Raw genomic sequence first — 15,766 nt, 5'->3', positions numbered from 1 at the left:
CTTGTAGACAGGGTTCAATGTGTAAGCGTGGGTAGTGAAACATCACCCTTTATGATCAATGAGACGGGTGTGCCCCAGGGTTCCATCTTAGGACCTCTCTTGTTTAGCTTATACGTAAATGACTTGCCATCAATTTGTACAGGGTGTGAAGTTCAGATGTATGCAGATGATACTATAATATACGTCCATGCAAAAACCAAAAAAAGAAGCAGCTTTTTTTCATTCTCACCTGTGTCTAAATGTAAAGGAAACTGTCTGCATGTTTTTTAAAAAGACACACTCTGCATCTGACTGTGATCCCAAAGTATATGTGTCTGGTGAGAATATTCAAGTTGTCTCTCATGCAGGGTTTCCCGCAGCACTTTGCAGCTAAGGCGGCTGCCAAAGCAACACACGCCTGCTGCCTTAACTACATTGTCAAAAAAAATTGTATATGAACAATATCCGCCGTGTAACTCTGTCCTGTTTTCTCCTTTTCATTCAAACAACACTGTTGACAACCTGCTGGTGGAGGCGGTGGAGACAGGCTCGGACATAAATGCCACGGGCTGCTGTGGACTTGTCAGTCTCGCAAGCCGTTTCAGGATAGTGGCTGCATGTGTCCGACAATGCACAGAACATTAACCGGTACAAGCCTACAGCTGTCCGCGGACACAGAGTGCGGAAAATGTGTCAGAGCCTCCTAGACAGGTGAACTGAGACTCTGTTTCCTGCTTGTCGGTCAATGGTTAATGAACGGTTAACATTTAATTTCATTGTTCTATCTTTTGGAAAGCTGGCTGCCAAAAATCGCCCTTTACTAGCTAATTAATTAGCCTGAGGTAAACGATAGCTATACAGAAAACAGAAGTGACGTGGTGGCTGGCGTCTGGTGTGTGCGCCAGTGTTTATGTGTGTGTGTGTGTGTGTGTGTGTGTGTGTGTGTGTGCCCGCACCCCGCGAAGCTCCAACATGCAGACAGCAGAACAACAGAAGAAAGTAGCTGCACCTTTGCCAAAATGAAGAGTGAAAAACAGAACTATTTTGGTACAAACATTTACTCGCCATGTAGATAGATATAATTTATTAATTATATATTATTATTTAAATTTAATATTTAGTGTTTAATAAATACTTCTTAAATGTAGTACAGAGTCTGTAGTCCATCGCACAAACAATAAAGCTCCTCTACCACTCAATACTTTTATTAAGCAAAAATAATTCTAACAATAGATCCACAAGGTCTGTTCTGAAAAGGGACTGTGTAACCCCTTACAGGTCCAGCTCCTTTAGTCAATCATGCTTTTCTGTTAGAGCCTCTCATAGGTGGAACACTCTACCAAATGAAACAAGAAACTGCACCACCTACCATAACTTCACACAAAGTCTCAAGGCCTGGCTCTTAGAAAGTCAGACTTGTGAACATTTTTAATCTCCTGGTAATTTTATTTCACTTGAAATGAAAATGAATGATTGTCTGCCTGAAGCCAAAAATCTGAGCACTAAGGCTGGAAGTTATGGACTGAGCAAGATGTAATATGGGGGTCTGCTCCACAGATCACAAGGCACACAAAGACAAATTCATTTTATGGATCCACATAAACATTATGGATCCCTCCATGCAGAGGGCTGCTTGTTTGAGTCTAGACCCGGAGATGATTTATTCCATAAGATGTACTGAATCACTGATGGTACTCCCTCCTGGTGCACTTACAGTCACCAGATTCATTTCACTGTGAGACAGCTCTGGTATTTCTCTGGTGTCTGTCGTGTTCAGAGCTGTTCAGAGTTACTGCACATGGACTGCCCTCGTAAGAGAATTTCTGGATTTCCTTTTACAATTTGCCAACTAAACATAGCTGATCAGGTGCTTTTAATGAGTCCACTTGTTTTCTGTTGCTGCCTTTTTCTTGTTTATTTTTTTCCTGTCTCAAGCTAAAGGGAACTGTCAACACAGAGGGCTGTGGAGTTATTTTAGAATTACTTATGTTTGACTTTGTGACTCAGCAGCAGGAAGTCAGTGATGAAAGCGGGTGGCAAAAAAACATTTTATCTTCTGTGCATAAAGCAATTTTTTTGCCATTGACTGTGGGCTTATCATTATCATTAGACAACATAATGATGAAGATAACACACTCATGTTACGGAGCACCATAGTTTGAACCCCGTGTGAGAAGTGGAGCAATCGGGAGATTTTGGCATGCCTACAGAGAGGAAAGACTTAAAGGGTGAAATCCAGGTCTTTCATGATCGCATGTGTGCATCATGTGGGATGTACGTGAACAGGAACATTCGCTGTGGGGGTGTGTTTCCTTACGTTTGTTTGCTTTCAGGTTGATCCTGCAGTGTTCGGCTCCAACAGCATTGTTCACCTCACAAAGGTAGAATCCTGCAAAGCTCTGCGAGTGGTTGCTGATTTTTAGCTCCCCAGTCACACTGTCTGAGAAAACGCACACGAACACACACACACACACACACACACACACACACACACACACACACACACACACACACACACATTTACCTGTGCTGTAAACACAAGAGGATAAAATTAAGATACATCAGATAGGGTTGCAATGTTTCTCTACAAATAGAATAGATAAAGCAATGTGTGGGTGTGTGTATATACTTGTGGTTTATAGTTTAAAAAAAATAATCACTTAAAAATAGGACAGTTTTTAAAAAGCGAAAAGAAAATAGGGAGAAAATAAAATCAAATGCTGATTATGCACCAGAGGGCAAATCAGTATCTCTTTATTATTCTTTCACCTGGATTTTCCATGATTTAAAAAATCTGAATGCTGATACATATCTAGATTCCTTCACCTTGAAAAATAAGCACACACTGTACATTCAACAAGAGAAGGGCTTTCATTGAGTTCACACACACGCACGCACACACACACTTTGATCTGCAGTAGCATCATGACGTCAGTAGAGGTCACACTTACTCTGTGTGGCTGTAGCAGGGATGGGGCCGGCACTTTCTCTCCTCCATGTGTATTTTAAGGGAGTGGAGCCTTTTGCAGACTTGCAGTGCAGAGACACAGCCTCGCCAACCAGCTCCCCTCCCTCCACCCAGCACTTAGGCACTGACGGCTTCGCTGAAATCATACAACAAATGGATAATTTCGCGCTGCCATTTCCATTTTCTTTAAAAAAACAAACAATACAGCTTTCTAGCTTTGAGGATGAAGTTGGAGGAACCATTTTGATTCTGGCTTTAATTACACAGATTCACACCATATAGATGGGTGATACCAATAATGTGATGCATTGTATTACTCAAAAACAGAGAAAAAAAGAAATTGGTAGCGATTAGGGTGAGATTGATTACACGATACTCGTGGAGAAAAGACCTGAAGGTCTTTCAAATCACAACATGTCACACATTTAACTGTCTTCTTCCCCATTTACATAATAAAACAAGGAATACTATCCTGCCATCTATTTATGCATTCCCTGAACCACTTATCCTGCTCAGGGTCATACAAAAAACCTGATCTAGAAAATGACTTGTGGGCTTTCAGGACTGTCGGTGTTGCTGTTAGAATAAAAACAGCTTCAGGCTATCTATCAATATTAGAGGCTTTGCTAGAGATATTCATTCAACAATCTGCCAGTTTTCAATAAGGGAGGAGAAGGGATTTCATCTGATACAGCTTTGATACTGAGCTGAGTGTTGAGAGTAAACAGTCCTGAGAAATACTTTAGGTCAGACACAACAAAGTCAGTTAAAGTTACATCACGGACTATGCTGAATAAATGCATCCATTCATAAAAAAGTGTTTAAAAAAGCCCCAGACTCACTTGGACTTTTGATTGTTGCTCGTAGACAATGGTGAAATAACCCAGGCCGAGATTTTAACATTACAAGGCACATTAAATAGGTAATCAATTGTGTCCACGTCATTTCCTCCAACAGAACAACAAAGTATGCATGTATCAGATGTAATGGGAAATGTAAAATTACTGTGAAACAATTGTGCTTTTTGCCATTTTGTTGATCATTTCTTCCTTTTATTTCCTCTCAGATTAAGGCTCTGTAAAAAATACTCAAATTGTTTTAGCCATCACTGTAGTAGATGAACATTAAGAAGAAAAAAATGTTTTTAGGCCTATCAGAATAAAAGTACTGAATATTTTAAAGTTGAACTAAGAAATACAAATTTAATCCCTCAACCTGTATCTCTGATTGGTTACCTGAAAAAAAAAATGAGTTGCTCTAAAGAAATGCTCCTTTAAATAATATATATTCTGAGGAACAATCATTCATTTAATCACAATGGTCAAAACTGTGACAACAGCCATCTCTATTGGGACACATATCTTTGTTTGCTCCATCAGCAGGGGAAGCAAACTTCATGTGTGGATGCTCCAGAAAAACTTAGTAAGTGCTCCTTGAGTTAAGATTATATGGTCAAACTGTGCACATGTTGACCATTAAACAGTAAATACAAATAAACAGACAAGTTAAGTTTTAGCTTTGGGTGATGTATTTTTGTGATGGAGTAAAATCCATGTTCTCAAATAGCAGGGACATTTTCTTTAGTAGGCACTCGAGATAATTGGTGAAATTCGACCTTAAATTTAGGGAGCAACGTCTATTCAAAGGATTTTTCTTTTATACAGACACAACCTGACTGGTAAAAACCTTTAAAAAAACAACATAGACTGAGAGAGTCATTATCTTACAGTACTTCTCACTGACATCCATGTGGCCTTGAAAAAAAGAAAAAACTGACCTCCACAAACCACTAATGGATACACATCATTGTGGTAATGTAGCAGTAGTCTCAAAAGATGAAAGCATACCTGATAGCAGATACCTTGAAATTAGCTTTGTGGCAAATTGCGAGTGTAATGCATACTGGCATCGGACAAGGAAAAATGTAACCTTGAAATGTAACCAAATATGCAACCCAAAATGTTAAAAGTAAATGTGTGCAGCTGCCTTCTCCTTTAAACCCAACAGTACTTAGTTGTCAAAGGTGATGGACATAAATAATGAAGTCAGGTGACATGTGCAAAACCTTGGTTGCAACCCAATGCCGAGTCTTACCCAATACCACCAGTGACACCTTGCGCATGTCCACTCCAGGTGATTTCTTCACTTTACACTGGTAGGTAGCACTGTGAGCAGGTGACAGCAGAGCGATTGCGATTGAAGCGTCACCCAATGAGGGGTCAGGTGCAGCAAAGCTGAGCCCTTTTGCAAGAGCGTGGTTGCCATGGACGTATGTAGTGCCGCTGGTATGGGATAAGAGCTGATGGAGAACAAAATAAAAAGAAAGATTCAACAGAGTCGACAAACTACTCTGAATGACACTTTTAATTGATGTTAACCAATTAAATGTGCATTTAACAATTTTTTCCCGTTAATATTGAATAAAATGGGGATACCTTGTAAAGACACACCCACCGAAAATTACCACCAACCTTGGAGCTCTACAGATGTATTTAGCCTCTTGTAGCTCATTGTTTTGCTTAACATTTACTATATGGTTCAGTCTTCGCACTCTCAACAACCTTGTGTCCAGCAATAGCATGCAGCTGGTTTCAGCAAACAAGCTGTCATTAACAAACTGTACACCACCTGCTTGGCTAGCTGGTGAAAAGGAAAATAGCAGTTAAAGGACAATTCCGGCACAAAATGAACCTAGGGGTTAATAACCGATGTGTACCCACTCCATCGCTCTCTGGGACATGTTTCCATGCTAATCGAATGTGTTTGTAGGTTGAAAGCGAGTGTCTTTATAATCTATCTTTTCAATAAACTGTCTGTACATTTACAAAGTTCTCAATGCTTCGGTTAACATTTAGGGACCCTCATTATGCTACCGTTGAAGTTTGATGATATTTTGAGCCTTTTTAGTGGTACAAAATAGCGAACCGCATATACTGCAGTGGAGTGACATTGATCAGTAGGACAGAAACAAAGCCCCAAATAAATGCTAATGTTGCTCTGTGTCTTTTTGGGATGATAATGTTGTTTCTTGTCTGCTGGACGTGTAAACAGGCAATCGTTCTGTCAAATTTGCTGAAACTGACCCTATGTTCGAGTAGAACTACATGAAGCAGGTCATTTGGGGAAAGAAAATCTGGCTCCTCTGGCTCCACCTACTCCACAACTGCGTGTCAATCACTGTTCATGCACACGCATTAATTTTCCCTTGTGGGGGGAGGGGTTTAGGAGACTGTTTTGGGCTTTAGCAGAAAGAGGGGACGGACTGAGAAGTTGTCGATGTTCTAATTTGTTGGCTAAGTCCTGGATCTTCACAATCCTACCTACAGCACCTTTAAGTTCTGCAGGGTTTAATTATCCCACAAAAAAGTCCCTGATCAGAGGTTAGTACTTTCTAAATGTACAGGAACCTTGGGGTGGAGTTTGCAGGAAGACCGTCGCTGATTAATCAAACACACACAGCACAGCTGCTTTAACTCGCCGACCGCTTCATGCATAAAACAAGAAAGTAGTCTAGGATCCATTTTTGACCATTTGAGAACAAAGGGAGAAAAAATCTCTTTGTTTGATAGCATTAAAAGTAAAGTTAGGCTTCACTGTGGACTTCCCGACTCATTTTAAAAAAGACAAAGTGAAGGAGAGAGATTTGGGCAAGCCAGCCACCACACTGAACTGCATGTGCTGTGAATGAGAGAAATAAAACATTATTTTCCCATTGTTTTCCAGGGGTTATGTTCTAAAGCACAGTGAGACAAAATCTACTGTATGCTGCTGGGTTTTTTTTCTTCAAAGTGAGTCACCCATTACATTACATGTCATTTAGCGGACGCTTTTATCCAAAGCAACTTACAATTGCTATATATGTCAGAGGTCGCACACCTCTGGAGCAACTAGGGGTTAAGTGTCTTGCTCAGGTACACATTGGTTGATGTATCACAGTGGGAATCGAACCCGGATCTCCCGCACCAAAGGCATGTGTCATATCCACTGCGCCATCACCACTGCAACCACCAGCAGCCGTCATCTCATCATCTTGCTTTTTCATATGTCAGCAGTCTGATTTGCCCAATCTTCACGGGTCTTTAGGCCGTGGTGGAAACGCAGTTAACAATGGGCTAAATGAACCTTTTAGCTCCTTAAAACTTGTTCCAAGAACAAAAAAGTCCCTGGAATCTTGGTTCCAAATGCAGCTTATGCCAGTGCTTTGCCCTTGTGGACAAATATTGATTAAAGCAGCTTTAAGTTTGCAGTGAAAAACTATTTTGATCAATTTAGAATAAAGAGCTGGTAATAGCTGTACTGTTTAAGTGTTTAACTGCACAAAGCATTCAATTTGCACAAGAACCAATAATCTGCACTGGTCACTTGTCTAAAGCAGCACATACTGGACCTAGTCAATCGTGTATTGACTGTGATAAAATCTCTGCTGCCTAAGGGCAGGGATGAGGGGAAAAACATCCTCTCCAGTCTCCAACGCTAATGACTCCTTTAAATTAAAAGGCAATTGGATAAACTACCAAATCCTGTGGAAATAAAAAAGGTGGTAGGAGTTCCACCACACTCCTGCCTCCTGGACTGAATTGTGATTTAGATTTAAGACTACAATTTCAAGAATTTGAAATGAAGTGGAAAATCTCAATAGATTAGTTTAGTTGTATGGTCTGGTCATTATGGCACTGGTCATGAGACCAGGCTTTCTGTACTGGTTTCTAACCTTTGTGTTATTCTAACTGTGTTCCGAATCCTAATTAAATATGGTGGAGAACACTTTCAATTTACTGGTCCATAATTTTCATTTCCTGGAAACAACTTTGTAATTTGGTACTAATTTTAGGGAAAGATGGAGACAGCATTCAATTAGTGCACTTCTAATTAACCAATTCCAATTGCTTGTATAACCTACATAGTCTTTTTAGTCATTGCAGCAGGTCAAAAATACAGGCAAGATTACATGACCTTTATTTTCTAGTTTCACTCCAATTTCTACCAAATAACATGTTCTTGGAAATGGACCCAGCATAATGCATCACTGGTGCAGTTTTCTTTTACACACACACACACACACACACACACACACACACACACACACACACACACACACACACACACACACACACACACACACACACACACACACACACACACACACACACACACACACACAATGCTGCTTTATAACCCCCATATATCAGGCCCTACATATACATTTGTAGTATGATTTGCACCATCGTCATTCTGCGTCTTACCATCTGATCTTTCTGCGTGGTGTCTGGACTGACCATAGACCATTCGATGTCAAGTTCGCCGGTGTCAAAAGGGCTCAGTGTGTAACTGCAGCCCAAAGTCACGCTCTCTCCCTCAGCCTTGTGGATGGTCTGTGGACCGGCTGACGTCATGTGCATCCCTCGCACGTATTTCAGTTCTTAAGAAATTAAAATTAATCACAGACACATACAGTATTAACTGTTACTTAATCCTTTATAGTAATCCTGAAGGATACATATTATCAGGGACATGCACAGCTACGGGCTATTGTTGCCTGGGCAACAGCCCGTTTGCCCTGATTGGCTTGGCTGCCCCTCTGGGTTTTTTTTTTGCTGTTGTGGGCTGCATCGATACGATAATACGCTCATCATTACTGAGTTAAATCAAATTAAATTGCTATGTCATCCAATCTTGCCCTCTGCCCCCAGTCACGTGACTGTTTATATTCTCACACACGGAGCACTGCATTGAAAGAGAGGGAAAGCTGAACCCTTTTGCCTTCACGTGAGTTTTTAAAGTTATGGAGATTGTGACAAATGCCCTGTGAATAGTAACCACAAAATAAAAACACTTGTAACGTTTGCATCACATCACGCAGCATTGCCTTATATTAACGTAAAATGCTACGTTATCAATCAAAGCTAATGACAGCCTATGTTGCAGCAGCAGGCTAATGTAGCTACATTCCATCCGTTACATTAGTGTGTGTTCTGTAGAGAAGAGAGAGGCTCAGGGATGGGATGGTTTGGGCTCTTGAATCATGCTAGGTTATACGTTGTTTACAGTGAATATGTTACGTGAGTTTTCAACCAACAATCAGATGTGACGTTAGTGAAAGTGAAAGGCGCCTTATTTTGTTATGAGATAATAAATTAATGTCCCAATTGGTTAATGTAATAAACTTTGCATTTAAAAAAATTGATATAGCCTAATGTTAGTTTTGTGTGCTTGAGTAGGCCTTCACAACAAATACGACTGAAGAAAGAGAAAGAGCTCAAAGAAGCAGCTAAAAGATCTGCAACTTTGCAGAGCTGGATTAAAACTGCCAGCAGGCCAGCTGTGAGAGAAGCATTTGATAATCTCAAGCAACCATCCTACATTATTTATTTAATGTGATTTAGGCCTATTTTATCAGAAGCATTTTCTTTAAGTTGGAGTAGGCTAATAACTCTTCAAAAACAAGTAGGCACAGTAAATTGTCTGTGCTGTGTATAGCATCATGATTTACGTAATTATTATTTGATGTATTACAAAAGCTCCAGTTCACAGAGCATTTGAGAACCTAGGAATCGAGTAAAATACTTTTACTAGCTGCAGTCATGTTGTAATTGTTCTTTATACTATATATATATATATATTTATTATTTATGGTGCCAAATCATAACATTAGTTATCTCAACTAGAACCACTGGGTGCAGCCACAGTCTAAAGTCAACTGGCAGCACTAGTGTTAGTGTGCAGTTTTTAAACAGTGATAAGTACAGTATACTGTATAAGTTACTTTATTCAGATTCTAATAATTCTATTCAAGATGAGGCCTATAACAAGGCTACAGACCAGAGAGTGAGGGAGAGCATGCAGAACATCACTCAACAAATCAGACGGCTACATAATGAGTGTGGTGAGCGTTCCTATAAAAGGGCCATGTCAGTAAAAGCGCAATAAGGAAAAAGATAGATGCTGCGACCAATAGTATTCTTAATTTAAAGGTACATTATAAAACGTATTCAGAATTCTAATGTTTCTTTTGGAGACATCTCCATCTTTGAAGGCAACATATCAAATGTCTGTGCATGTCCCTGCATATTATGTATTGTCTCCGAGCAAGCCTTTGCCACATTCACTGAGCCACATTTTGGTTACTTTGCACACAGTTTTATGGACAAGTTGTAATATTGATTCAGAGGAGGTCTGGCTAAGAAAGCAACAAAATCACAAACAAATACAGTAGTTGCAGCCAGACGCCACACAGGAATATAAAAAGGGACTTTTTTTGGAATTACTTTCAGAGCCTCTTAGGACAGACTGCATATTGTAGTTACAATAAAATGAGCTCAACAAGCAGCACACCAGAAAAATAAAATAAGCAGGGGTCAAGAATGAACTAGACATAACTCTTGGCAAAAGAAATCCAACTCAGCTTTTTAGTGGTTCTTCCACAAGGTCATTCACCATTATGTTAAATTTCCAGAAGAGAAGCGAGCTTCTGTCATTTGCAAGCATTTTAAAGTAGTTCCATGAGAAGGGAACACAATGAAATACCTATTTGCCTGTCTCAGTTTGGACCATAGAGAAACATTAAAAGCCTTGCGATAATTTTACATTGAGGTTTCCTTTTGTTATCTTAATAATACACATACTGTAAGTGCACACACAATGAGAAAGCTCAAATTAGACTAAAAATGACAGTTGAAAAGTATGTGGCCTAAGAAGAAAAGTACTTAATAATTATGGTGTCCAGTGATTCAAGCTTTTAGTTTCACTCCAGTGGTCTTATTCGGTCTTAAAGGTTACAAGTTCGTTTTAATGTACAAGTAAGTAATACTCTTTAAATACGTAAAGAAAATGTCAATTTGTTTTTCATACTAGGTGTTTCTTTAAGCTCTGGGGCTCAGTCTATTAAAGAGCCCCACCCTGGAAAAGAAAATGAGCTCAAATCCCTGGAACGTTAGGGAGTCAACAGTCATCTGGAGGCATAATCTCACAGCCTGATTGGACAGACACTGAGTGCCATGGTAACACCTAGGGAAGCTTACACCAGTGAGGCCTATGGCTCAGCAGCGTTCAACAGAGACGAGACATGAAGCTCTCAATGAGCATTTCTAGAAGGAAGCTTCATTAAATGCCATGTCATGAAGTGGAGTAGATAACACAGGGCTCAGTCAACGGATCTGTACTGTATGTGTGTGCTTGTATTATTGTGCCTTGTGTGTCTGTATTCTTACCCGTGCTCAAGAGACTTGCAGTGCATGCCAAGTAGACAGACAACCAGGGCGGGAAGAAAGCGGATCTCAAGTGACTGCAGCTTTTTCTGAACATAATGGTCCTGTTTGAGATAAAAATCATTAGGAGCAGGTGGTTAAAATGATGAGATTATGACACACAGTGTCTTCACATGTATAAGATATGAAACAGATTTTCAGAGCAGAAGAAATAAAACAAAGCATTGATGTAAACCAGCGAACGGTTGATGAAGTTTCTATAGATACTACCTGAATGCAGATAGTACATCCAAACGCCTGGCAATGGAACACAAAGGATCAAGCAGCAGTGTTCTGCCTGCTGCTCTCGCTTTACAGACAGCTCCTCCTTTACTTCCTCCTCATTACCTTAAAGCCTCCTGATTGGATGGCTGCTTTACCTGTTTAACCTGTTTACAAGAAGTTTCCTTGGCATTACCAGCTGAATAGCTGTTTATATTGTCTTTAACAACCTCTAACTTTCCCAAATACTGTAAGTGAGAACCGTTTGAAATTTATACTTACACAACCGCCACAACTGAATAGAAAATTATGTAAATAAGATTTTAATCAAATGAGATTTAAAAAAAAGAAAACTGCTTAAGGAAATCAGTGCCCTGGCAGCTGAATAACAATACAAAGCAATCCATTGGTAAACAAGTGAAACTGGAGGAGTGATGAAACAATTAGATGGGTTTTTCATGATGGAACCTCAGGGTGCCAATTTGATGAGAACCGAAATGAAAGCAAAACATCTGCGATACAAAGCTGCTTTGTCTACAGTCAATAATATTTACTTGCATATTTGTTTATTTAGTTGTCTGTCTGTATGCCTGTTAAGCATATCCCCATCAGTCACTAACTCCATTTCTCATTATTTGGATTAAGACAAAAAATTACATTAATGAATTACAGCATTGGTTCGAACATAAGATGACCCTGATTATAAGACGACCCCCATTTTTCAATAAAAGATTTTTGAAAAATACTTTATAAAATAAATATGGATTATGGATGATTTTATTTCTATAGTTTATAGCCGACTTCTCTATTGGCTGTTGAAACAGGTGACGTCCCTTAGCCAGTCCCTCCAGAAAAACGCGATTATGCAATCACATAATTCAATGCATAATCAGCCAAAGTCCGCATATTCATGTGGGGGCCGCATTTTTTCAAATATGCTGCACTTTCGCCGCATAAATTGCAGATTTCCGCGCAAAATATGCGGTGCATGCATGATTTCATAATCCCCGCATTTTCGTTGCAAAAAAGTCACATATATCTTAGCAGAAAGTTGAAAAAATGTTACGTTTACTTCACACAAGAGCAGCCATTTTCCCCTGTTGCCATGGGAACGTTATGAAGTGACGTAATTACGCGACGTGAACATCATCGAAAAGCAGGTGTTGGAGGTTGAATTTGACATGTACTTTGAGTCTCTTAAGTTGGAATCCAATAAGAAAGCTATCTTAATATCTGATGTCTACTCACATTTCTTTAAGTGCTCCTGCTGTCTATATTATAAACAATTTTTGAAAGTCTGTCTCTTTTGAATCTTTTATTTCCCTCCGTTTAGACTATTACTTTTATTTTTACTTTAATATTATATTATTTGTATATATTTTTGTATCTTATTTGTTAACTTATTGCAATGACTGAATATCTGTAAATTATTTTTGTAAGTTAAGTTTAAAAAAAAGCAGGGTGTTGGGGGAATCACTTTTTCTTCTCTTTTTCATCAAACCGCAGTTTTTGCAAGTTCCCGCATTTTTTGCAAGTTCCTGCAATGTCATCACATAAAATTGCATAAATATCCCTCATATTCCATCGCATTTTTTAAGAAAACGTGCCACATAATCAAGGATTTTTGCCCGCAACGATCACAAAAAAACTCCGCGTTTTTCTGGAAGGACTGCCTTACGTTAATGTAACTTGAACAGCTGAAAGTCTAGACCCCGATTATAAAACGACCCCACTTTTTCAGACTTTTTTTCTTTCTGTTTTATGTTCGGACCAATATGGTACTTTAAATATGAAACTAAAACCATCTGCCTCCACCTGCACAAGAAAACACACAGCTAGTTTACACTCCTTTTATGTGTTGCATACACAATACACCACACACCACTTTAAGCACCTCTTATTTATCAGATGTCTGTGGTTTCGAATATTAAGGAAGACAAAGAGAGCGCATGAGGACTCAAATGACATGAAACTGGTTGTTCAGCCATGAACACGAGCCAGCAAGGTTTGTATACTGTACATTCCTAAAGGATGTGAAGAAAGTACAGCGCTTATCTCGAAGCCAGATCTACAGGGAAACAGCCTTGAATAAATGAAAACAGTGGGGTGTCCTTCAGTAGACACATGCATAAAATGGATTAGTGATAAAAAAGGATAAAAAGCTTTATCTGCAGTTTTATAAAACTATCATACACTTCTTTTAAATCTTCATGTGAATTTTCTCTTGTAGTCGCCGCATTTATTTCACAAGCTTTGGGCAATTGTTTTGAAAAACATCTTTCTTTATAGCCACCCGCTGATAAAGTAGAGTTGTCAGAGACAGAGACAGATCTATCTAAACACCAGCTAAACTCCTCTCTGATCCCACACACCCACGGCTCTGTTTAATTACACTATTCTGAGTAACTGCTTTAAAAAAGGTATTATGGAGAGCAAGTCCATCCCATCCCTTTGTCTAGGAATGGGATGGACTTGGCTGGAGGAAATTATATGCAAGTGCTTAAACAAAGCATGGAACTGGTACTTCTCCCGTTTTTTCCTAAATCCTTAAATATGAGGGGGAAAAAAAACATCTTAAACTGTTCAGGGCATTCTTTTGTACTGTACGCTACCTGCCAAGCACAAAACAGCAGGTAAACAAAGTTAGATTAGATTCAACTTTACTGTCGATGCACACAGTAGGTGCCAGGACCTGAATCCATGAATATTACTAAATAGTAAATACCCATATACATTGGTTTTCAGCTGAAAGAACTCGTAAACAAAAATAATTCAGCATGGCAAGAAATCCTAATCCAAACACATTTAATGCCACCCTGTACTATGCCTATCAATGAACTTGGTAGATCTACATAAAAGAAATCACCAGCTAATTATTAACTGCTTATTGGGAAATCAAATATAATTATACAATTATTTAGTTATAATTTCTAAGAAATGTCAAAGAAGTTGCTTGCTAATTATTACCTACTTACCAGGAAACGGCGGCGTTTGTAATCATGCCTGTCAATTCACTTCATATTACTTTACTGTAAATGTATTTTAAGAAATGAACAGCTTTTTATTATCCGCTTGCTGAGAAATAGCAGGAATAATTTGAAGGACATTTTAAAATACATTTCTTGCCAATTATAACTACTTACCATGTGGTAATAATTGTAATAATAATAATAATAATAATAATAATAATAATGTGTTATTGTGCTTTTCTGAGGAACACACACACACACACACACACACACACACACACACACACACACACACACACACACACACACACACACACACAAAAAAAAACACACACAACACACACACACACACACACACACACACACACACAAGCTGCTAAGCCAGCTACAACACAGGTACCCAATGACTCTCTCAAAGGGCAATACATGTGCTTTTAGTGAGTGCCAAAGCTCCAGAGTGGAAAAGGTGTGGTTGTCTAACCTCACAGATTGGGGTCGTTGGTGCCAAGGTCATCTAATTGGTGACCAGTTTGGAGGGTCTAAAATCAATAAACAACATTACAATGTAGGTGTTGCTTTCAAAGTGAGACAGGGCGGTGTGAAGTGTTGTGTATATGGCGTCCTCTGTTGACCCATTTGGTGGTGTTCAATATGGAGAGTAGGCTGGTTTTTAGATGTGCCGCCAACACCAGCTTCTCCAAATTCTTCATGATAGCTAGCAACTTCAACTAGCTGGTGAACACAGCGGAGCATTTTGCAGCCAGATATTTCCCTGCTGAATGTACAAATAAGCAATTGTTCAAGGTATTTTACAAACTTGGATTAAAATCCCAAACAAAACGAGCCATTGGAACTCCTCCTCCTGACAGCTGAAACGGTTGAACTTAAGTCAAGAACCACTCAGTAAAAATCTTTACATGTGAGAGTCAGAGGGTAATGACTAGCTAATGAGCGAGCAAGCTCAGTAGCTGCAAATTAAAAATAAAAACACACAAGAGCAAACAGTTATACCCTCCACTCAAACCTATGTAATGATCACATGGAAACAGTTTATATATAGTTTTTATATAAAAAATATATAAAAACAAAAATATGTGCAACTTTTGTGCAACATGTTTTTGGCCTAGTAGTTGGACACAGTATTGTATACACCAATGTGCCAAGTTCGGCATCTCTGGGATTAATGTTTCTTGAGCTAGAATTTAGTGGAGAAAAATAAGCAACGACATAAGAAAACAGGCAAACCAGAGTTGTGCTGCATTGATTAATACACTAGTCCTAGAAAAAACATAAATCTAACTTCTTCCACCTTTTTTTAAAGAAATTAATCAGTTCTTTGGACTAGGGCTGGGCGATATGGAGAAAATCAAATATCACAATATTTT

The 15,766-nt window shown here is 39.0% G+C and overlaps 1 protein-coding gene across 2 annotated transcripts in view; it reads right to left on the bottom strand.

Annotated features, from left to right (window-relative positions):
* The window catches only part of vsig8a (V-set and immunoglobulin domain containing 8a), a 100,423-nt gene that overhangs the window by 20,940 nt on the left and 63,717 nt on the right, over window positions 1-15,766 (bottom strand). The window contains exons 2-7 of one of the 2 annotated variants that reach the window (XM_039780669.1): window positions 11,155-11,255; window positions 8,191-8,366; window positions 5,042-5,246; window positions 2,931-3,083; window positions 2,504-2,508; window positions 2,297-2,378 (exon numbers count right to left, since the gene is read on the bottom strand). In XM_039780669.1, the coding sequence (XP_039636603.1) occupies window positions 2,297-2,378; window positions 2,504-2,508; window positions 2,931-3,083; window positions 5,042-5,246; window positions 8,191-8,366; window positions 11,155-11,248 (715 nt within the window). In that variant the 5' untranslated portion in view covers window positions 11,249-11,255. Of the gene's footprint in view, window positions 1-2,296; window positions 2,420-2,503; window positions 2,509-2,930; window positions 3,084-5,041; window positions 5,247-8,190; window positions 8,367-11,154; window positions 11,256-15,766 lie in introns of both variants that reach the window. The other variant, XM_039780668.1, reaches the window with a different exon arrangement.

This window comes from Perca fluviatilis, chromosome 17, assembly GCF_010015445.1.
Source record: "Perca fluviatilis chromosome 17, GENO_Pfluv_1.0, whole genome shotgun sequence".
NCBI lineage: Eukaryota > Metazoa > Chordata > Actinopteri > Perciformes > Percidae > Perca > Perca fluviatilis.
This window is presented reverse-complemented; position numbering and strand designations above follow the sequence as displayed.